At 43.8% G+C, this 22,737-nt stretch overlaps 1 protein-coding gene across 12 annotated transcripts in view; it reads right to left on the bottom strand.

Moving 5' to 3' along the window:
• LAMA2 (laminin subunit alpha 2) overlaps positions 1-22,737 on the bottom strand; it is a 1,150,433-nt gene that overhangs the window by 34,550 nt on the left and 1,093,146 nt on the right. For all 12 annotated transcript variants that reach the window (XM_068231524.1, XM_068231529.1, XM_068231525.1 and 9 more), the window contains 2 exons: positions 20,607-20,783; positions 17,537-17,684 (listed from right to left, as the gene is read on the bottom strand). In XM_068231524.1, coding sequence (XP_068087625.1) covers positions 17,537-17,684; positions 20,607-20,783 — 325 coding nt within the window. The remainder of the gene's footprint in view (positions 1-17,536; positions 17,685-20,606; positions 20,784-22,737) is intronic.

Raw genomic sequence — 22,737 nt, 5'->3', positions numbered from 1 at the left:
TGCTGTCACCAAGCGCCCCCCCCCTGCAACCACCACCACCAAAAAACATTCTGGCCAACTATCTGACTAGTGATCACTGGTTTGAATGGGCCCATTTCAGTTGTGCTGCTGTGCCCCTCATTGAACAAAGAATCAGTGGATGCTCTCTGTCCTCTCACGATGGAAATTTGCGCTCCTGCCCGAATGTGCACAGCAGCCGATAGTGTTCTGGGCATGCATACTTGAGAAATTACGGTGATGTATGATCGGTACTTGTCAAGAATGCATAACACTATACTGGCCTCGGTTGCTGTGCACATCTGGGCAGGAGCAGGAAATTACAGGGAGCTCAAGTGGCCAGAGCATGTGCTGCTTCTTTATCCTCTGTGCGACTGGCTGCAGTCAGAGCCACAAACAGGTGACAGGGAGCGCGAGTGGCCAGAGCATGCGCTGCTTCTTTGTCCTCTGTGCGACTGGCTGCAGTCAGAGCCACATACAGGTGACAGGGAGCGCGAGTGGCCAGAGCATGCACTGCTTCTTTGTCCTCTGTGCGACTGGCTGCAGTCAGAGCCACAGACAGGTGCCAGGGAGCGTGAGTGGCCAGAGCATGCGCTGCTTCTTTGTCCTCTGTGCGACTGGCTGCAGTCGGAGCCACAAATAGGTGGCAGGGCAGAGCAATGGAGAGAAGCCCATCCGAAACAGAGAACAGGTAAGTAGCAAACATCCTGTCAAGAAGACCCACTTTGGATGTTCTGTTGTAATTAGAGTGGACCTGAACTCAGAACTTCCTCTCTGCTCTAAAAGATACACAACAACATAACCTTTACATAAAAACATTTTTGTTACAGCTGATACAAATCCTGCAGTGTGTCTAATTCCTACTTTCATGGAAGCAAATATATTAACATCTTGTGCTTTAAAATAAGATTATATGCTGTGGCAGTCAGGTGACACAGGGAAGATATCAAATTTGTGATTAGACACAGATGTGGAAGAATTCGAAAGGTTCTCTGAATACATACAGAGTGCATTTCTCTGTTTTCCTTCTGTCCTGTGCAAGAGTTCAGCTCCACTTTAAAGCATCTGAATGACATTTATTTATATTTGCTGAAAAATCTACGTATCTCTGATGAATGCTGAATGTACATAATAACATATTGGCAGTATACAGCAACAAAGTATGAAGAAGGCTTATTAGCAGAAAGATTACTCTTTTTCTTTTAAGCCAAAAAATGGTATCATCCTGATTCAAAACTCTCTGCTTTTGCTGATGGCTAAGATGGTAGAATGCTCTAATGCTACAGGAAAGCAGAAGGATGCCAAACCACACACACTAGCATAGAGGTAGTAACAGCTCAGGTGACAGTGACAGTTTAGCAATGAAAGGGAAGCATACAGCATTTTTATTCCAGGCTGCAGCAGTTCTCATAGATGGTCGGAGCTGACGGACAGAAAATGAGTCAGGAAAGAGTTAACTTAAGCAGAGAGGAGATCACTGGCTAGGAAGAAAAAAAGCAATAAATTACGGCTAGATAAGAAAGTGTAATTTACAACTGCTGGGGTAGTGTCACAGCTGTAAAAAAGAAGGCAAAGAAAATAGCAGAAATGTTTGTGAATGCCTGCATTAGAACTCAGCTGAACTTAGTTTTATCTGCTTTGTAATGTAAATCCCTGGTATTTCTCACATCCACTTGTACTGTATGTCGATCATAATTGGATCACCAGGTAACAGTTATGATTGATCCTGATTGTTATAACACATCAGGAAGTGAGAGGTGCAGGGATTGGGGAACTCTGGAATTCATCTATTAGTGCAGAGCAGGGCGCTGGCTGGCTGCGCTGCGGGAACAGGGGAGATGATTTACTTTGACATATGACCTCTTCTCTCTCCAAGTCCTGCCGCCCTTCTGATCTTATCTGATTTTATCGCCCTAGGCCGTGGCCTTTGCAGAAATCCGGGCCTGAATCTAACCTATACTGGGGAGCAGCTACCTAATCTAACCTATACTGGGGGGCACCTACCTAATCTAACCTATACTGGGGGGCAGCTACCCATCTAACCTATACTGGGGGGAACCTACCTATCTAACCTATGCTGGGGGCAACTATTCTGGCTACCTATATTAGAGGCACCCACCTAGCTAACCTGTACTGGGGCACCTACCTAACTAACTTATACCGGGGGCGCCTGCCTATCTAACCTATACTGGGGGCAACTATACTGGCTACCTATACTGGAGGCACCTACCTGGCTAACCTATAGCGGGGGCAACTATACTGGCTCACCTATGCCTGGCTACCTATACTGGGATACCTATTCTTGGCTACCTATACTGGGGGGACCTATACTAAGTGCAACTAGACCTGGCTAACCTATACTGCGGGCACCCATACCTTGCTTGGGGGGGGGGGGCGCAATTTTTACACACTCGCCCTGGGTGCATTTTAGCCTAGAAACTGCACTGCCGAGCAGCACTCCTTCATCAAGCTCTGCTGCATGCATACAGCATAAATGTGATGTTTCAGAGCAGCGCTCCTTTATCAAGATCTGCTGCATGCATACAGCATAAATGCGATGTTTCAGAGCAGCGCTCCTTTATCAAGCTCTGCTGCATGCATACAGCATAAATGCGATGTTTCAGAGCAGCGCTCCTTTATCAAGCTCTGCTGCATGCATACAGCATAAATCGATGCTACGGAGCAACGCTCCTTTATCAAGCTCTGCTGCATGCGTACAGCATAAATGTGATGTTTCAGAGCAGAGCTCCTTTATCAAGCTCTGCTGCATGCATACAGCATAAATGTGAGGTTTCAGAGCAGCGCTCCTTTATCAAGCTCTGCTGCATGCGTACAGCATAAATGCGATGTTTCAGAGCAGCCCTCCTTTATCAAGCTCTGCTACATGCATACAGCATAAATGCGATGTTTCAGAGCAGCGCTCCTTTATCACGCTCTGCTGCATGCATACAGCATAAATGCAATGTTTCCGAGCAGCACTCCTTTATCAAGCTCTGCTGCATGCATACAGCATAAATGTGAGGTTTCAGAGCAGCGCTCCTTTATCAAGATCTGCTGCATGCATACAGCATAAATGCGATGTTTCGGAGCAGCACGCCTTTATCAAGCTCTGCTGCATGCATACAGCATTAATGCGATGTTTCAGAGCAGCCCTCCTTTATCAAGCTCTGCTGCATGCATACAGCATAAATGCAATGTTTCAGAGCAGCCCTCCTTTATCAAGCTCTGCTGCATGCATACAGCATAAATGCGATGTTTCAGAGCAGCGCTCCTTTATCACGCTCTGCTGCATGCATACAGCATAAATGCAATGTTTTCGAGCAGCACTCCTTTATCAAGCTCTGCTGCATGCATACAGCATAAATGTGAGGTTTCAGAGCAGCGCTCCTTTATCAAGATCTGCTGCATGCATACAGCATAAATGCGATGTTTCGGAGCAGCACGCCTTTATCAAGCTCTGCTGCATGCGTACAGCATAAATGCGATGTTTCAGAGCAGCCCTCCTTTATCAAGCTCTGCTACATGCATACAGCATAAATGCGATGTTTCAGAGCAGCGCTCCTTTATCACGCTCTGCTGCATGCATACAGCATAAATGCAATGTTTCCGAGCAGCACTCCTTTATCAAGCTCTGCTGCATGCATACAGCATAAATGTGAGGTTTCAGAGCAGCGCTCCTTTATCAAGATCTGCTGCATGCATACAGCATAAATGCGATGTTTCGGAGCAGCACGCCTTTATCAAGCTCTGCTGCATGCATACAGCATTAATGCGATGTTTCAGAGCAGCCCTCCTTTATCAAGCTCTGCTGCATGCATACAGCATAAATGCAATGTTTCAGAGCAGCCCTCCTTTATCAAGCTCTGCTGCATGCATACAGCATAAATGCGATGTTTCAGAGCAGCGCTCCTTTATCACGCTCTGCTGCATGCATACAGCATAAATGCAATGTTTTCGAGCAGCACTCCTTTATCAAGCTCTGCTGCATGCATACAGCATAAATGTGAGGTTTCAGAGCAGCGCTCCTTTATCAAGATCTGCTGCATGCATACAGCATAAATGCGATGTTTCGGAGCAGCACGCCTTTATCAAGCTCTGCTGCATGCATACAGCATAAATGCGATGTTTCAGAGAAGCGCTCCTTTATCAAGCTCTGCTGCATGCATACAGCATAAATCGATGCTTCGGAGCAACGCTCCTTTATCAAGCTCTGCTGCATGCATACAGCATAAATGCGATGTTTGGGAGCAGCGCTCCTTTATCAAGCTCTGCTGCATGCGTACAGCATAAATGTGATGTTTCAGAGCAGCGCTCCTTTATTAAGCTCTGCTGCATGCATACAGCATAAATGCGATGTTTCAGAGAAGCGCTCCTTTATCAAGCTCTGCTGCATGCATACAGCATAAATCGATGCTACGGAGCAACGCTCCTTTATCAAGCTCTGCTGCATGCGTACAGCATAAATGTGATGTTTCAGAGCAGCGCTCCTTTATCAAGCTCTGCTGCATGCTTACGGCATAAATGCAATGATTTAGAGCAGAGCTCCTTTATCAAGCTCTGCTGCATGCATACAGCATAAATGCGATGTTTCAGAGAAGCGCTCCTTTATCAAGCTCTGCTGCATGCATACAGCATAAATCGATGCTACGGAGCAACGCTCCTTTATCAAGCTCTGCTGCATGCGTACAGCATAAATGTGATGTTTCAGAGCAGCGCTCCTTTATCAAGCTCTGCTGCATGCTTACGGCATAAATGCAATGATTTAGAGCAGAGCTCCTTTATCAAGCTCTGCTGCATGCATACAGCATAAATGCGATGTTTCAGAGAAGCGCTCCTTTATCAAGCTCTGCTGCATGCATACAGCATAAATCGATGCTTCGGAGCAACGCTCCTTTATCAAGCTCTGCTGCATGCATACAGCATAAATGAGATGCTTCGGAGCAGTGCTCCGTTATCAAGCTCTGCTGCATACATACAGCATAAATGCGATGTTTGGGAGCAGCGCTCCTTTATCAAGCTCTGCTGCATGCGTACAGCATAAATGTGATGTTTCAGAGCAGCGCTCCTTTATTAAGCTCTGCTGCATGCATACAGCATAAATGCGATGTTTCAGAGAAGCGCTCCTTTATCAAGCTCTGCTGCATGCATACAGCATAAATCGATGCTACGGAGCAACGCTCCTTTATCAAGCTCTGCTGCATGCGTACAGCATAAATGTGATGTTTCAGAGCAGCGCTCCTTTATCAAGCTCTGCTGCATGCTTACGGCATAAATGCAATGATTTAGAGCAGAGCTCCTTTATCAAGCTCTGCTGCATGCATACAGCATAAATGCGATGTTTCAGAGAAGCGCTCCTTTATCAAGCTCTGCTGCATGCATACAGCATAAATCGATGCTTCGGAGCAACGCTCCTTTATCAAGCTCTGCTGCATGCATACAGCATAAATGAGATGCTTCGGAGCAGTGCTCCGTTATCAAGCTCTGCTGCATACATACAGCATAAATGCGATGTTTCGGAGCAGCGCTCCTTTATCAAGCTCTGCTGCATGCGTACAGCATAAATGTGATGTTTCAGAGCAGCGCTACTTTATCAAGCTCTGCTGCATGCATACAGCATAAATGCGATGTTTCAGAGAAGCGCTCCTTTATCAAGCTCTGCTGCATGCATACAGCATAAATCGATGCTACGGAGCAACGCTCCTTTATCAAGCTCTGCTGCATGCATACAGCATAAATGCGATGTTTCAGAGAAGCGCTCCTTTATCAAGCTCTGCTGCATGCATACAGCATAAATCGATGCTACGGAGCAACGCTCCGTTATCAAGCTCTGCTGCACACATACAGCATAAATGCGATGTTTCGGAGCAGCGCTCCTTTATCAAGCTCTGCTGCATGCATACAGCATAAATGCGATGTTTCAGAGAAGCGCTCCTTTATCAAGCTCTGCTGCATGCATACAGCATAAATGTGATGTTTCAGAGCAGCGCTCCTTTATCAAGCTCTGCTGCATGCATACAGCATAAATGCGATGTTTCGGAGCAGCACGCCTTTATCAAGCTCTGCTGCATGCATACAGCATAAATGCGATGTTTCAGAGAAGCGCTCCTTTATCAAGCTCTGCTGCATGCATACAGCATAAATCGATGCTTCGGAGCAACGCTCCTTTATCAAGCTCTGCTGCATGCATACAGCATAAATGCGATGCTTCGGAGCAGTGCTCCGTTATCAAGCTCTGCTGCATACATACAGCATAAATGCGATGTTTCGGAGCAGCGCTCCTTTATCAAGCTCTGCTGCATGCGTACAGCATAAATGTGATGTTTCAGAGCAGCGCTCCTTTATCAAGCTCTGCTGCATGCGTACAGCATAAATGTGATGTTTCAGAGCAGCGCTCCTTTATTAAGCTCTGCTGCATGCATACAGCATAAATGCGATGTTTCAGAGAAGCGCTCCTTTATCAAGCTCTGCTGCATGCATACAGCATAAATCGATGCTACGGAGCAACGCTCCTTTATCAAGCTCTGCTGCATGCGTACAGCATAAATGTGATGTTTCAGAGCAGCGCTCCTTTATCAAGCTCTGCTGCATGCTTACAGCATAAATGCAATGATTTAGAGCAGAGCTCCTTTATCAAGCTCTGCTGCATGCATACAGCATAAATGCGATGTTTCAGAGAAGCGCTCCTTTATCAAGCTCTGCTGCATGCATACAGCATAAATCGATGCTTCGGAGCAACGCTCCTTTATCAAGCTCTGCTGCATGCATACAGCATAAATGAGATGCTTCGGAGCAGTGCTCCGTTATCAAGCTCTGCTGCATACATACAGCATAAATGCGATGTTTCGGAGCAGCGCTCCTTTATCAAGCTCTGCTGCATGCGTACAGCATAAATGTGATGTTTCAGAGCAGCGCTACTTTATCAAGCTCTGCTGCATGCATACAGCATAAATGCGATGTTTCAGAGAAACGCTCCTTTATCAAGCTCTGCTGCATGCATACAGCATAAATCGATGCTACGGAGCAACGCTCCTTTATCAAGCTCTGCTGCATGCATACAGCATAAATGCGATGTTTCAGAGAAGCGCTCCTTTATCAAGCTCTGCTGCATGCATACAGCATAAATCGATGCTACGGAGCAACGCTCCGTTATCAAGCTCTGCTGCACACATACAGCATAAATGCGATGTTTCGGAGCAGCGCTCCTTTATCAAGCTCTGCTGCATGCATACAGCATAAATGCGATGTTTCAGAGAAGCGCTCCTTTATCAAGCTCTGCTGCATGCATACAGCATAAATGTGATGTTTCAGAGCAGCGCTCCTTTATCAAGCTCTGCTGCATGCATACAGCATAAATGCGATGTTTTGGAGCAGCGCTCCTTTATCAAGCTCTGCTGCATGCATACAGCATAAATGTGATGTTTCAGAGCAGCGCTCCTTTATCAAGCTCTGCTGCATGCATACAGCATAAATGCAATGTTTCCGAGCAGCAGGCCCGTTTTTAGCGCCGTGCGGCCCGTGCCGCCGCCCGGGGCGTTGTTCGGAGGTGGGCGCTGAAATGGAGGGGGGAGCCGGAGCCGCTGGGAGGGCAGCCCGACCTCTCCCTCCCTCTCCTGGGCCGCCCTCCGTGCTCCCCCCTCAGATGCAGAGCGCAGCAGCAGCAGCAGCAGCCAGGGAGGAAGGGCTGTAAACAACATACCTCCCTGCGTTCCAAGCGCTGCTCTCTCGCCGCCGGTCTCTTCCTCTCTGCCGCCTATACGATGATGCACACACTAGTTCCGGCTAACAGGAACCAGCGTGTGCATCATCGTATAGGCGGCAGAGAGGAAGAGACCGGCGGCGAGAGAGCAGCGCTTGGAACGCAGGGAGGTATGTTGTTTACAGCTCTTCCTCCCTGGCTGCTGCTGCTGCGCTCTACATCTGAGGGGGAGCACGGAGGGCGGCCCGGGGAGAGGGAGGGAGAGGTCGGGTTGCCCTCCCCGCGGCTCCGGCTCCCCCCTCCATTATGGGGGACAGCTACCTATCTAACCTACCCTGGGGGGCACCTACCTAATCTAACCTACGCTGGGGGGCACCTACCTATCTATCCTATACTGGGGGGCACCTACCTAATCTAACCTACCCTGGGGGGCACCTACCTAATGTAACCTACCCTGGGGGGCACCAACCTAATCTAACCTATACTGGGGGGCAGCTACCTAATCTAACCTACGCTGGGGGGCACCTACCTATCTAACCTACGCTGGGGGGCACCTACCTAATCTAACCTACACTGGGGGGCACCTACCTAATCTAACCTACACTGGGGGGCACCTACTTAATCTAACCTACGCTGGGGGGCAGCTACCTAATCTAACCTATACTGGGGGGCAGCTACCTAATCTAACCTACACTGGGGGGCACCTACCTAATCTAACCTACACTGGGGGGCACCTACTTAATCTAACCTACGCTGGGGGGCAGCTACCTAATCTAACCTATACTGGGGGGCAGCTACCTAATCTAACGTATGCTGGGGGGCAGCTACCTAATCTAACCTATACTGGGGGGCAGCTACTTAATCTCACCTACGCTGGGGGGCACCTACCTATCTAACCTATACTGGGGGGAACCTACCTAATCTAACCTACACTGGGGGGCACCTACCTAATCTAACCTACACTGGGGGGCACCTACTTAATCTAGCCTACACTGGGGGGCACCTACTTAATCTAACCTACGCTGGGGGGCAGCTACCTAATCTAACCTATACTGGGGGGCAGCTACTTAATCTCACCTACGCTGGGGGGCACCTACCTATCTAACCTATACTGGGGGGAACCTACCTAATCTAACCTACACTGGGGGGCACCTACCTAATCTAACCTACACTGGGGGGCACCTACTTAATCTAACCTACACTGGGGGGCACCTACTTAATCTAACCTACGCTGGGGGGCAGCTACCTAATCTAACCAGGGCCGGATTTGTACTTACCAGTGCCCTAGGCCTGCTGTCACCAAGCGCCCCCCCCCTGCAACCACCACCACCAAAAAACATTCTGGCCAACTATCTGACTAGTGATCACTGGTTTGAATGGGCCCATTTCAGTTGTGCTGCTGTGCCCCTCATTGAACAAAGAATCAGTGGATGCTCTCTGTCCTCTCACGATGGAAATTTGCGCTCCTGCCCGAATGTGCACAGCAGCCGATAGTGTTCTGGGCATGCATACTTGAGAAATTACGGTGATGTATGATCGGTACTTGTCAAGAATGCATAACACTATACTGGCCTCGGTTGCTGTGCACATCTGGGCAGGAGCAGGAAATTACAGGGAGCTCAAGTGGCCAGAGCATGTGCTGCTTCTTTATCCTCTGTGCGACTGGCTGCAGTCAGAGCCACAAACAGGTGACAGGGAGCGCGAGTGGCCAGAGCATGCGCTGCTTCTTTGTCCTCTGTGCGACTGGCTGCAGTCAGAGCCACATACAGGTGACAGGGAGCGCGAGTGGCCAGAGCATGCACTGCTTCTTTGTCCTCTGTGCGACTGGCTGCAGTCAGAGCCACAGACAGGTGCCAGGGAGCGTGAGTGGCCAGAGCATGCGCTGCTTCTTTGTCCTCTGTGCGACTGGCTGCAGTCGGAGCCACAAATAGGTGGCAGGGCAGAGCAATGGAGAGAAGCCCATCCGAAACAGAGAACAGGTAAGTAGCAAACATCCTGTCAAGAAGACCCACTTTGGATGTTCTGTTGTAATTAGAGTGGACCTGAACTCAGAACTTCCTCTCTGCTCTAAAAGATACACAACAACATAACCTTTACATAAAAACATTTTTGTTACAGCTGATACAAATCCTGCAGTGTGTCTAATTCCTACTTTCATGGAAGCAAATATATTAACATCTTGTGCTTTAAAATAAGATTATATGCTGTGGCAGTCAGGTGACACAGGGAAGATATCAAATTTGTGATTAGACACAGATGTGGAAGAATTCGAAAGGTTCTCTGAATACATACAGAGTGCATTTCTCTGTTTTCCTTCTGTCCTGTGCAAGAATTCAGCTCCACTTTAAAGCATCTGAATGACATTTATTTATATTTGCTGAAAAATCTACGTATCTCTTATGAATGCTGAATGTACATAATAACATATTGGCAGTATACAGCAACAAAGTATGAAGAAGGCTTATTAGCAGAAAGATTACTCTTTTTCTTTTAAGCCAAAAAATGGTATCATCCTGATTCAAAACTCTCTGCTTTTGCTGATGGCTAAGATGGTAGAATGCTCTAATGCTACAGGAAAGCAGAAGGATGCCAAACCACACACACTAGCATAGAGGTAGTAACAGCTCAGGTGACAGTGACAGTTTAGCAATGAAAGGGAAGCATACAGCATTTTTATTCCAGGCTGCAGCAGTTCTCATAGATGGTCGGAGCTGACGGACAGAAAATGAGTCAGGAAAGAGTTAACTTAAGCAGAGAGGAGATCACTGGCTAGGAAGAAAAAAATCAATAAATTACGGCTAGATAAGAAAGTGTAATTTACAACTGCTGGGGTCAGTGTCACAGCTGTAAAAAAGAAGGCAAAGAAAATAGCAGAAATGTTTGTGAATGCCTGCATTAGAACTCAGCTGAACTTAGTTTTATCTGCTTTGTAATGTAAATCCCTGGTATTTCTCACATCCACTTGTACTGTATGTCGATCATAATTGGATCACCAGGTAACAGTTATGATTGATCCTGATTGTTATAACACATCAGGAAGTGAGAGGTGCAGGGATTGGGGAACTCTGGAATTCATCTATTAGTGCAGAGCAGGGCGCTGGCTGGCTGCGCTGCGGGAACAGGGGAGATGATTTACTTTGACATATGACCTCTTCTCTCTCCAAGTCCTGCCGCCCTTCTGATCTTATCTGATTTTATCGCCCTAGGCCGTGGCCTTTGCAGAAATCCGGGCCTGAATCTAACCTATACTGGGGAGCAGCTACCTAATCTAACCTATACTGGGGGGCACCTACCTAATCTAACCTATACTGGGGGGCAGCTACCCATCTAACCTATACTGGGGGGAACCTACCTATCTAACCTATGCTGGGGGCAACTATTCTGGCTACCTATATTAGAGGCACCCACCTAGCTAACCTGTACTGGGGCACCTACCTAACTAACTTATACCGGGGGCGCCTGCCTATCTAACCTATACTGGGGGCAACTATACTGGCTACCTATACTGGAGGCACCTACCTGGCTAACCTATAGCGGGGGCAACTATACTGGCTCACCTATGCCTGGCTACCTATACTGGGATACCTATTCTTGGCTACCTATACTGGGGGGACCTATACTAAGTGCAACTAGACCTGGCTAACCTATACTGCGGGCACCCATACCTTGCTTGGGGGGGGGGGGGGGCGCAATTTTTACACACTCGCCCTGGGTGCATTTTAGCCTAGAAACTGCACTGCCGAGCAGCACTCCTTTATCAAGCTCTGCTGCATGCATACAGCATAAATGTGATGTTTCAGAGCAGCGCTCCTTTATCAAGATCTGCTGCATGCATACAGCATAAATGCGATGTTTCGGAGCAGCACGCCTTTATCAAGCTCTGCTGCATGCATACAGCATAAATGCGATGTTTCAGAGAAGCGCTCCTTTATCAAGCTCTGCTGCATGCATACAGCATAAATGCGATGTTTCAGAGCAACGCTCCTTTATCAAGATCTGCTGCATGCATACAGCATAAATGTGATGTTTTGGAGCAGCACGCCTTTATCAAGCTCTGCTGCATGCATACAGCATAAATGCGATGTTTCAGAGAAGCACTCCTTTATCAAGCTCTGCTGCATGCATACAGCATAAATCGATGCTTCAGAGCAACGCTCCTTTATCAAGCTCTGCTGCATGCATACAGCATAAATGCGATGCTTCGGAGCAGTGCTCTGTTATCAAGCTCTGCTGCATACATACAGCATAAATGCGATGTTTCGGAGCAGCGCTCCTTTATCAAGCTCTGCTGCATGCGTACAGCATAAATGTAATGTTTCAGAGCAGCGCTCCTTTATCAAGCTCTGCTGCATGCATACAGCATAAATGCGATGTTTCAGAGAAGCGCTCCTTTATCAAGCTCTGCTGCATGCATACAGCATAAATCGATGCTACGGAGCAACGCTCCTTTATCAAGCTCTGCTGCATGCATACAGCATAAATGCAATGTTTCAGAGAAGCGCTCCTTTATCAAGCTCTGCTGCATGCATACAGCATAAATCGATGCTACGGAGCAACGCTCCGTTATCAAGCTCTGCTGCATACATACAGCATAAATGCGATGTTTCGGAGCAGCGCTCCTTTATCAAGCTCTGCTGCATGCATACAGCATAAATGCGATGTTTCAGAGAAGCGCTCCTTTATCAAGCTCTGCTGCATGCATACAGCATAAATGCGATGTTTCAGAGAAGCGCTCCTTTATTAAGCTCTGCTGCATGCATACAGCATAATATTGATGCTTCGGAGCAACGCTCCTTTATCAAGCTCTGCTGCATGCATACAGCATAAATGCGATGCTTCGGAGCAGTGCTCCGTTAACCTCTGCTGCATGCATACAGCATAAATGCGATGTTTCAAAGCAGAGCTCCTTTATCAAGCTCTGCTGCATGCATACTGCATAAATGTGATGTTTCAGAGCAGCGCTCCTTTATCAAGCTCTGCTGTATGCAGCGGAGCTTGATAAAGGAGCGCTGCTCCGAAACATCGCATTTATGGTGTATGCCTTCTAAAGAATAAAAGAGCTGATTAAAATCGCTGGTGCCGGTCTTCATCCTTGAAAGCCAATGTCTAAGATATTCATTTTTACATTCTCCTTGGGGGAGACAAATACTGTTCAATTCTCAAACTAGCCAATGTTATTTTCTGTATGCTCTACTACATACAAATATCCTTTGAATCAGGTCTAACAATATGTATGTGACCAACTGTTTGACTTACAATAGCCAATATTGTTGATATGGCTGTTGGGGTATTTTTACTTGTCTGTGAACTTCTATACGTAATGTGTCAGTAAAAAAAGAATTTTACTGTTCATTGGTCTTGGGTGTCTATTATAGAAATCTGTTACTACCTTTGATATATTTGTCCCTAAAAAGTCCCAAGACCCTTTCCTCCTCTGTAAATGCCACATAGATCTATGAAGCAATGGTGACGTGCTCATTATCAAACTAAGATGACCAGAGACATTTATCCAAAACACTTGCTCAAACATCACTAAACAGCTATTTTTTGTTCTCCTGAGTAGGTTTTAATGGATTAGGTTTGTAGGATAGCAGTAATGTATTCCTTTTTAACTACTAATGAGTACTTTTTCTTGCCAAAGAGGCTAATTTACCAGGACTACTGCAATACCGCTAGGAAGAAAATTAGAGCAAAAGTGAAGCAGTTGCTCAGGGCAACTAAACAGCATTCTTGGTGAACTTAACAGTTTCATTGTTGGATTTGGGCAACTACTCTTATGGTGGCCATACATGGTACAATTTTTTTTCATACAATCTTACCATTTCTATGTAGTATAAGGGTAAATCTGTGAATATACTGAAAGGATAATTTAGGCAGTTCCCTTATATTACATAGAAATGGTAAGATTGTATGAAACAATTGTACCATGTACGGCCACCATTAGTTTTTTTATTTACCATTTTACCTGTCTTGGTAAATTAGCTCCATTAAAGAGAACCTGTACTGAGTAAAATATTTAAAATAAACACATGGGGTAACTTCAAATGAACATTACATAGTTACCTTGCCATCAGTTCCTCTCAGAAGCTCACCATTTTCTTATGACAATGATCCCTTCCAGTTCTGACAACATTTTGTCAGATCTGAAATATATCAGTTGCTGTCAGTAAAATATCAGTTGCTGTCAGTTATAGCTGAGAGGAAAACTGATGTACCAGGTAATGTCCATGTGTCCCTATGGCTCAAGTGGGCGATGTTACAGTTTAACTGTGTGCTGATCAGAAAGCTGTTATGGGTAATGGCCATTTTCAAAATGGAGGGCGAAAAATTCCCTTGATCACAGTGAACAAACAGGATGCGGGACAGGAGAAAGACACTGAGGAGTAGACTACATGGGAGGTAAGTATGACTTGTGTATGCTTATTTTGACTTTTAATTTTCAGTTCAGGTTTTCTTTAAGCATGAGCAACTAATATGCATAGCAATACATGTCAGTCATACCACAATGCATGCAAGATGCAAATAGAAGCCACATACACAGAATATGGGCAAAGTGCTGTACCATTGGTAGCTTTAGGAAATTTGTGTTACCATAAAGGATTTCTTCCAATTAAACCATGAAAAGTTTAAACAGGATTAAATCAATTTCATTTTCAGCTGCAGTCGATTAAATGTCAGAATGGCTTTTGCTTTTTTTTTTTTCATTAAGATATTGTTAAGATATTTAAGCTATTTAAAATACAACTCCAATTTTGTTAAAGAAAAGAGAAAAATTACTCTTTCAAAATCAACAGTTTACACAGTGGCATAGCTAGAGACTGTGGGGCCCCATATCAAAATTTTCATGGGGCCTTTAGATCTAGGCACTCTTGACCAATGCCACCTGCCCCCAACCTATGGATATGAGTTGACCAGGCAATTTGCTTTTCATGCAATCTACACTGTGTATAGTCCATGGGCTCTAAGAGGGTAGTCAGAGGGTAGAGGAACATTATAGTGAACACATCAAGTACCACCTGGGCCCTCTTATCTCCCGGGCCCCATAGCAGATGCTATGGCTGCTATGGCTATTGCTACGCCCCTGGATTTACATGCTAAAAACTGTAGGAAATGGTTTGCAAATGCGATACAGATGCTATGTGGATCAGTCTATCAGATATAATTACATCCCCAGTGACATCAGTAAAATCCCCTTTAATGCCATAAATGAAAACCCCATATTTAAAAACTAATTTCAGTAAATCTGAAATCATTGACAGGCATGCATGAAATGTTACATCTGTCCAGACCACTTGGGAAAGCAGAGTTCTAGTTAAACGATTACATTTGATCCTTTTGGGATATATATATATATATATATATATATATATATATATATATATATATACCTTGCAATAAGGACACAGGACAAAACTGGGGGCCTATATGCAATCTGACTGTACAATTTTTATACAATCTTACCAACATCCATGTAGTATAACAGCAATAAATCCACTGTGACTTGGATATACTTTTCAGCTAGTCTCTTATACTGCATGAAGGTGGTAAAATTGGTGTTTGATTGTACAGTCAGGTTGCATGGTGTGTGGCCAGCCACCTAGTCATGAATGTATATACGGGGGGTTAGACTTCAGTTTAACTGCTATTTTGTTATGAGTTTCAATGCAGAATTGCAGATGCACTGTTAGTCAGCTGCACATTGAAGTCAGTTCCACAGTCTCTGGATGTACACAAGCTTTTTGCTTTATCCCAAGTTCAGGCTCAAGCCAAGGAGCAATCTGAACTCAAAGCTTTGTGTGCACTTGCCCTAAGAGTCAGAATTCCAGTATACAAAACAAAAACAAAAAACAACTGATTACATTCCTCTGTATTTATTTCTTGTGACCCTCCGTTTTTTAGGTTCACCTTAAAACGTTAATAAAGTCTTCAGTTCCTTTAGCATTGCTTTTAATATCCCAATAAAATCAATCTAGCCCCACTGCACAATACTAGCAGCAAGGAAAATAGGAAGAGTTCATGCCATTTCCAGCAATAACAGTCTGTTGGACACAGAAATACAGTTCCCATGATCCCCAGCGGTGACAGTTTATGTTTATATCCAGTTGACAAAGCTAAATGTTCTTGGCGGATATCAGTTTGTGGATCTGCTGGTCATCATGTGACCAGGACAACTGTAAGAGTAAGAACAGTAGCTAGAGACTACACTATAACAACCTAACAAAAGGAAGTGTGGCCATAATTGTTTTTCAGGAAAATACAAGCAAATACAAATTTAACTTTAAATTTTATACAAACGAGGTCTTATTTTTTTTTTTTTTTTTTACATTTTGCCCTGAATTCCTCTTTAACCACTTAAGGACTGCAGGGCTAAACCCCCCTAGTGACCAGGCAATTTTTAGCTAAATTGGCCACTGCAGCTTTAAGGCCAAGCTGCAGGGCCGCACAACTCAGCACACAAGTGATCCCCCCCCCCTTTTCTTCCCACCAACAGAGCTCTCTGTTGGTGGGGTCTGATCGCTCCCCCGATGTTTATTTTTTTTTTTTAATAAATATTATTGTTTTGTTTTGTTTAAAAAAAACCCTGTTACTTTAACTTTCTACCCTCCCTCCCTCCCTCCCCACAGCCAGCCAATTATGGCGATCGGCTGTCATAGGCTTCTACCTTTGAGAGCCGATCGCTCTCTTGTCCCCCATGGGGACAGCCGTGTCACACGGCTGTCCCCAGTGCAGCGCTGCTGCTCATCGCAGCGCTGCACCTAGTAAATAGACGGCGTGATCGCCGTCTAACAGTCTCCCGAGCGGCAATAGCCGCTCGGAGACTAAAGGCGGGGCGGAGCTCCGCCCTCCGAGCATGAGATGCGCGCGCACCATGCGCGCAATCTCATGCAAAACAGAGCCCCAGGACTTTACGCCAATTGGCGTTAGGCGGTCCTGGGGCTGCCGCCGCGGCCACGCCCACTGGCGTGACACGGGCGGCAGAAGGTTAAGTTATTTAATAGTGATTTTACCAGCTAGCAGAGAGGATAAAAAAAAAAAAAAAGCTAATCATTTAAGCTTGCTTGCCTTTGCATGCAATTGACTGAATTCTACGCAGCATACAATTTGCATAAAATGCAAACCAGAATTATTAGCATTTTACTGATCATGTGATCAAGTGAGGCATGGCTGATAGTTGTGAGCAGAGAGAGAATTTATGTAGACTAGACACACTGAGGTTAGTTGTTACAAAAATTCCTTTCAGCCTCATAGGATTTAAGACTGGAAAAAACAAAAATTTAAAATGATACACTATAGACCAGCAAAATATTAATGTCAGAACAATTGGGATATTATTCAAGTCAAAAGAATTGTAAATTGGTGTCACGTTCCCTTAAGGCTAGGTTCACAGTGGGACGTTATTGTCCTGCGTTAATAAGTCTTATTACACAGGTTACTATACTGCAATGTTAACGCTATTCGACGTTCACAATGCAACATTAAAGTCATGTTGTAAATGTTGCGTTATGCTAATGCACTGCTGCAGTGTGTTACCTCTAAATGCAGACGTTAACAGATACAGAGAATCATACTTTTCATTGCCTGAATGCTCCACTGTATCTAATGTATGCAATGGTAATGCAGGTGTGCATTACCACCTTTTTTTGTGTTGCGTTGTACTGCTGCTTTGCGACTTTAACGTTGCATCACATGTGCAATGTTCCACTGTGAACCTAGCCTAAATCAGGGTTCTATGCAGCCACATGTTACACTGTGCACAGAGCCTACAATGCATGAAGACATTTGAACTTAAATTAAGTCTTATCTAATAGTGAAATGTATTACATAGAGGAATGGAACACTTACAGGTGTTGTTGCTCCAGGCTGAGGGAGGACTAATGGTTGACTGGCGTTTTTGTCTTTATCTTCATCAAGTGTGCTGTCAGTTGTAAGAACCGGGCATCGCCCGATCTCTGCATTGTCAAAACTTACTGGCTGAGCAAAGTCCATTGGCCTATATAAGGGATTCAAATCACAGTCATGTTACTTTTCTGAGCACTTTTCATAATGTGGCACACTACAATATATACAATATCTCTTAAAAGGGAGTACACCACTCACATTTTTCTAAATAGTTTATTATATCGTTTCATGGGACAACACTGTCCCACCAAACTAAATCACCACACACCCATTAATGTCTGAACTGCTAGCAACAAAAGTGTGAATGGCCCTAAGTGAAGAATGTAAAAATTCTGCATCATTTGACATTTTTCCTCCCCGGGGTTATGTTACTCATTAGTGTTTCAGCGCCTCAGGTGTAAATGGGAAGCAGGTGTGGTATATTTTGTGTTATTGTTCTCACACACTCTCATACTGGTCATTGGAAGTTTAACATGGCAACTCATGGCAGAGAACTCTCTAAGGATCTTTAAAAAAATATTCTAAATAAAGATGACAAAGATGTTCTAGGTTGTAAAAATATTGGCAACATTCTGAAACTAAGTGGCAGCCTGCAACACGTTGGCCAAGATAATACAGTGGTTTAACAGGACAGGTCCCATTCAGAACAGGCCTTGCCACGGTTGACCAAAGAAGTTTTCTTTTGCAAATAGACATATGAGTGTTGGTAGGTTTGCTACAGAGGTTGAAGGAGTGGGAGTCAGCCTGTCAGTGCTTAGACCATACGCTGCAAACTACATCAAACTGGTCTGCATGAATGTGGTCCCAGAAGGAAGCCTTTTCTAAAAATAATGCACAAAAAAGCCCACAAACAGTTTGTTAAAGGCAAGCAGATTAAAGACATGGATTGCTGGGACCACGTCCTGTGGTTTAATGAGACTACAATAAACTTCCTTGGTTCAGATAGTGTCAAGCAATTGTGGCAGCAACCAGATGAGGAGTACAAAGACAAGTGTGTCTTGCCTACAGTTAAGCATGGTGGGGGAGTGTCATAGTTAGTGGCTGCATGAGTGCTGCTGGCACTGGGAAGCTACAGTTCATTTTGGGCACCATGAATGCCAACATATACTGTGAAAAAATGAAGCACAGCATGAGCCTCTCTCTTCCGAAACTAGGATGCAGGGCACAGGCACTATTCCAACATGACAATGACCCCAAATACGCCTCTAAGATGACTACTGCCTTGCTAAAGAAACTAAGGGTAAATGTTCTGGACTGGCCAAGCATGTCTCCAGACCTAAACCCTATTGAGTATCTGTGGGGCACCCTCAAATGGAAGGTAGAGGAGCGCAAGGTCTGTAACATCCACCAGCTACGTTATGGGGGAGTGGCAACATGTGAAGCTCTAGTGAACTTCATGACAGAGCACAATTTTGACATTCTTAACTCGCTTTTGTTGCCAGCAGTTTAGAGGGTATGCTCACCTTTGTGGGAATATATATATATATATATATATATATATATATAGAGAGAGAGAGAGAGAGAGAGAGCGAGAGAGAGAGAGAGAGAGAGAGAGAGAGAGAGAGAGAGAGAGAGAGAGAGAGAGAGAGAGAGAGAGAGAGAGAAGGAGAGATACACATTACAAAATAGTGCCATCACTAAACGGACAAATGATTACCATACCATATCAGACGAACATGAAATTGGTACCTGCTAAAGGCAGCTTATTGCTCATCACAGTATACATTCTAACATGAAAAATGCTAAGGATTATTAAAGAGTAGAAAGTATTTTGCTATAAAGCTTCCGACCCCTTTTAACCATTTACCATACCACTTTTGAAAATAAATTCACCTGTACACCTTTTTCAGAAAAGGCTGATATGTGATTAATGATAGCATTCAGTGCTGAACATAAGCCCACATAGGCAATGCAGCCGCAAGGGGCAAGGGGTGTAGGCATAGGAGAGGAGAAGATGGAAGGGCTGTTCTTTTCATTGCAAACCCCAGCCATTGTCTGTGTATGGGAAGAACAGCCAGAGGACCCTGTTGTGCTGCCTGACATACAGGAATCTGGGTCCTACAAGTAGTCATTTTCAGGCGGGGGGTGTATTATGTTGCAGTACTTTGAGAATGGGCCTTGCATATGGCACAACATATGCACTGATGATTACTGCATTGCTACCCTGCTGAATCCATGCTATGATACCAAGATTGGAGAACGTATTTAAACAGCAGAGAAGGAAGGCAAAATGCATCACTATGATTGATGAGGTGCTTTTAAAACACTTGTGCAGAGCCTTTTAAGATGGCCAAAGGGAAATTTGCAATACCTCTCATGGCTCTCTGACTCATGCTAGGCAAACCTAAAGCAGCAATAACACCTCTGTCAGCAGGGGATGTCTAAAAGAAGTGCTTAAAGGTTCATTCAGACCATAGTGACCAGGCCGAGCCCCAGTTATTGCTCACAGGCAACACTTCTCCTCAACCATACTATGGTTTCCCTTTTACAACATTTGGCTGCTGTACATGCTCTCTAGACACTAGAACACAAATCAGAATGTCTTTTCTCACTTAATTTAATGGAATTTGGAATCTGGGTCCCCCAGAAACCCAAAGTCTGGGACCAAACTGAGGCTATAGCATCTGGACCGCGTGGAGACCAGTTTAACTAATTCTATTTTATAAGAAAGCTTGAGTAGTTTTGCATGGATTACCTTATTAAAGAAGTCTCCAAGCATGAGCGCTCATACTACCAGTTTTTGAAAAAGGATGCCAAAATGTCTAATGGTAAATCTACAGCACGACAAATGTTCAGCCTAAGAGATTTACTGTCTATACTAATATAAAAATTGCAGGACGCAGTGCAGCAGTCTATAACAATTTACCGTATATTATTGCAATTGGATAAGTAAATGGATGGATTCTGATTGCTAGGACATGAGCACAACACTTAGCTCCTTTCTATTTGCCATCCTTTACTGAATAAGCCCAGATATGTATATTCACACCATGCATCATGTGTTTGGCCTTACACTGAATTGATGATAAGGTTCCATATACATCCTTCAAATGGCGGAACACCCTTGAACATTGTAAGCTGTGCATCAGATGGTATGCCACCTACGTAGAGTTTTTTCACGCTTACTGAATGACTTGCTGGCATCCTTATTGTCTGGCTTCTATCTTCATCAACTTGCACAGTAAATGTGCTGCAAGAAGACAATATAAAATGATTACTGGGTTTATTTGATGAGTTGAATGAATAAATACAGTATTTATACTTTGTTTTGTATAATTTCAGTTCCTTATTCTTTATGAAGGATGATTCAACTTGGGGAAAAACAACAACAACAACAACAACAACAACAACATTTTTTTTTAATTCAAGTAATCAGAGCACATGTTTATTTTTTAAACACATTTAAATGTCTTCTTATTATTATCACGCATATACGGCGCCCAGGACTGCACATGTTAGACTCTAGGTAAGTGGCCTATTCCACAGGCCACCTTGTGTTTTATTTATTTCTACAGCTGCTTGGGTTTTAGACTAATCCTTGGCCCTTAAGGCTACCTCATTTTTTATGCATGACCAAAGCCCCATTTAGACTACAGGGGAGCCTGATCACAGGCAGCCCCATTTAGATTACAGGGGACACTGTAGTCCCTATGGTGAGACCCTAATTCATGAATACATGTGTAGTACCCACCACCACCCACGATGCATTTGTATGTGTGCATATGTATGTATATATATATATGTCCGCCTACTTGTGTGTGTATATGTTTATGCATATGCCTTGCCCTTCTTTTCCTAAAGATATGGGTATATGAGGAATCCCTTTACTCTGAGGTAGCCCTAGGACATGCTCATGTTTGTCCTATAAGTATATATATATATATGTTATGATACAGAACTCTGATATGACCCAAGGGCATCTAGCAAAATGTGTTTATTATACATCACACATCATCTTTCATTATAGATCCAGCCCCATGTCCTATGCCACATACAGAGAAACAGAATTAGGATGTCGGTTGACACTGATGGTTAATCATGTAGTCATGTAGTGTTTTTTATATATACTTCTTATATAGTTATTTTTTATATATACTTCTTATATTGTGTATATTGTTGCTATGTTTTTTTATTGAATCATTATTACTATTTTTATATTGTTATTTAAGCAAATATAGTTGCTCTATTTTATATGCATTTTAAAGTGTTGTCGGTCCTAAGAACAATTCTTTACTTTTAAGATATATTTATTGACCTGAGGAAGCAGCACTGGCCATGAAACGCATTGTCAAGTGTGCACAATAAAATGTAAGAAGCTCATTACCTCACTTCTATAAGGTAGGAGCACTGACACCTTTTTTACCTTGGTCTACTTATCTATTATTTATTATTTAACATATAGTACAGCTTTTTGACACCACACCTCCAACCTCCATCCAGCTTATTGGTATTATTATTATTATTACTACTACTACAATTTTATAACAGTATATTAAGCCATAAATTAACCCAAAATGATTACAATCAGCTCCTTGTTATCCTTTTGTGAACATTCTTTATGATAAAACACATTTACAACTGACTAAATGATACTAAAAAAAGAATCAACAATAAATAGTTGGAGGTATAATGCTAACAGCTTACTTAAAGCAAATCTAAATACGTAACTTCCTCTCTGTTCTTGGTGGGTGATCTGCAAACATCTTAGTTAGAACTCCCAGAAGTACGGTATGATGGGAGTTTATGAAGCTAATCAGTGGCATGGGGGGAACAGCAGAAGTGGTACCACTGCTGTATGCACATGGCAGTTTGGTTGAGTATCGACAGCTAGCCACCTTATAACTATGGCAGCTGGTATATAAACCATATCTCTTTAATCATTTAATCTTGAAATTCACAAAAATATTTTCTTGGAAAACATCAAACAAATATAAACTCATAATAATAAGTTAGTAAAATAAAGCTAATTAAATTCACATAGCTGAACGTTGGATCTGGTCTATTACTATAAGCATCGATGATACATGAAAAAGGTAATTTATCTCTAAATAAAACTTTACTAAAGATTGTCACTGAGTTTTCTGATATCTAGGAATCCATATTTTTGCAGTGCCAATTTCATATACATTAAAGTCTCTTTTGGA

Source organism: Hyperolius riggenbachi, chromosome 4 (assembly GCF_040937935.1).
Source record: "Hyperolius riggenbachi isolate aHypRig1 chromosome 4, aHypRig1.pri, whole genome shotgun sequence".
Taxonomy (NCBI): Eukaryota; Metazoa; Chordata; class Amphibia; order Anura; family Hyperoliidae; genus Hyperolius; species Hyperolius riggenbachi.
This window is presented reverse-complemented; position numbering and strand designations above follow the sequence as displayed.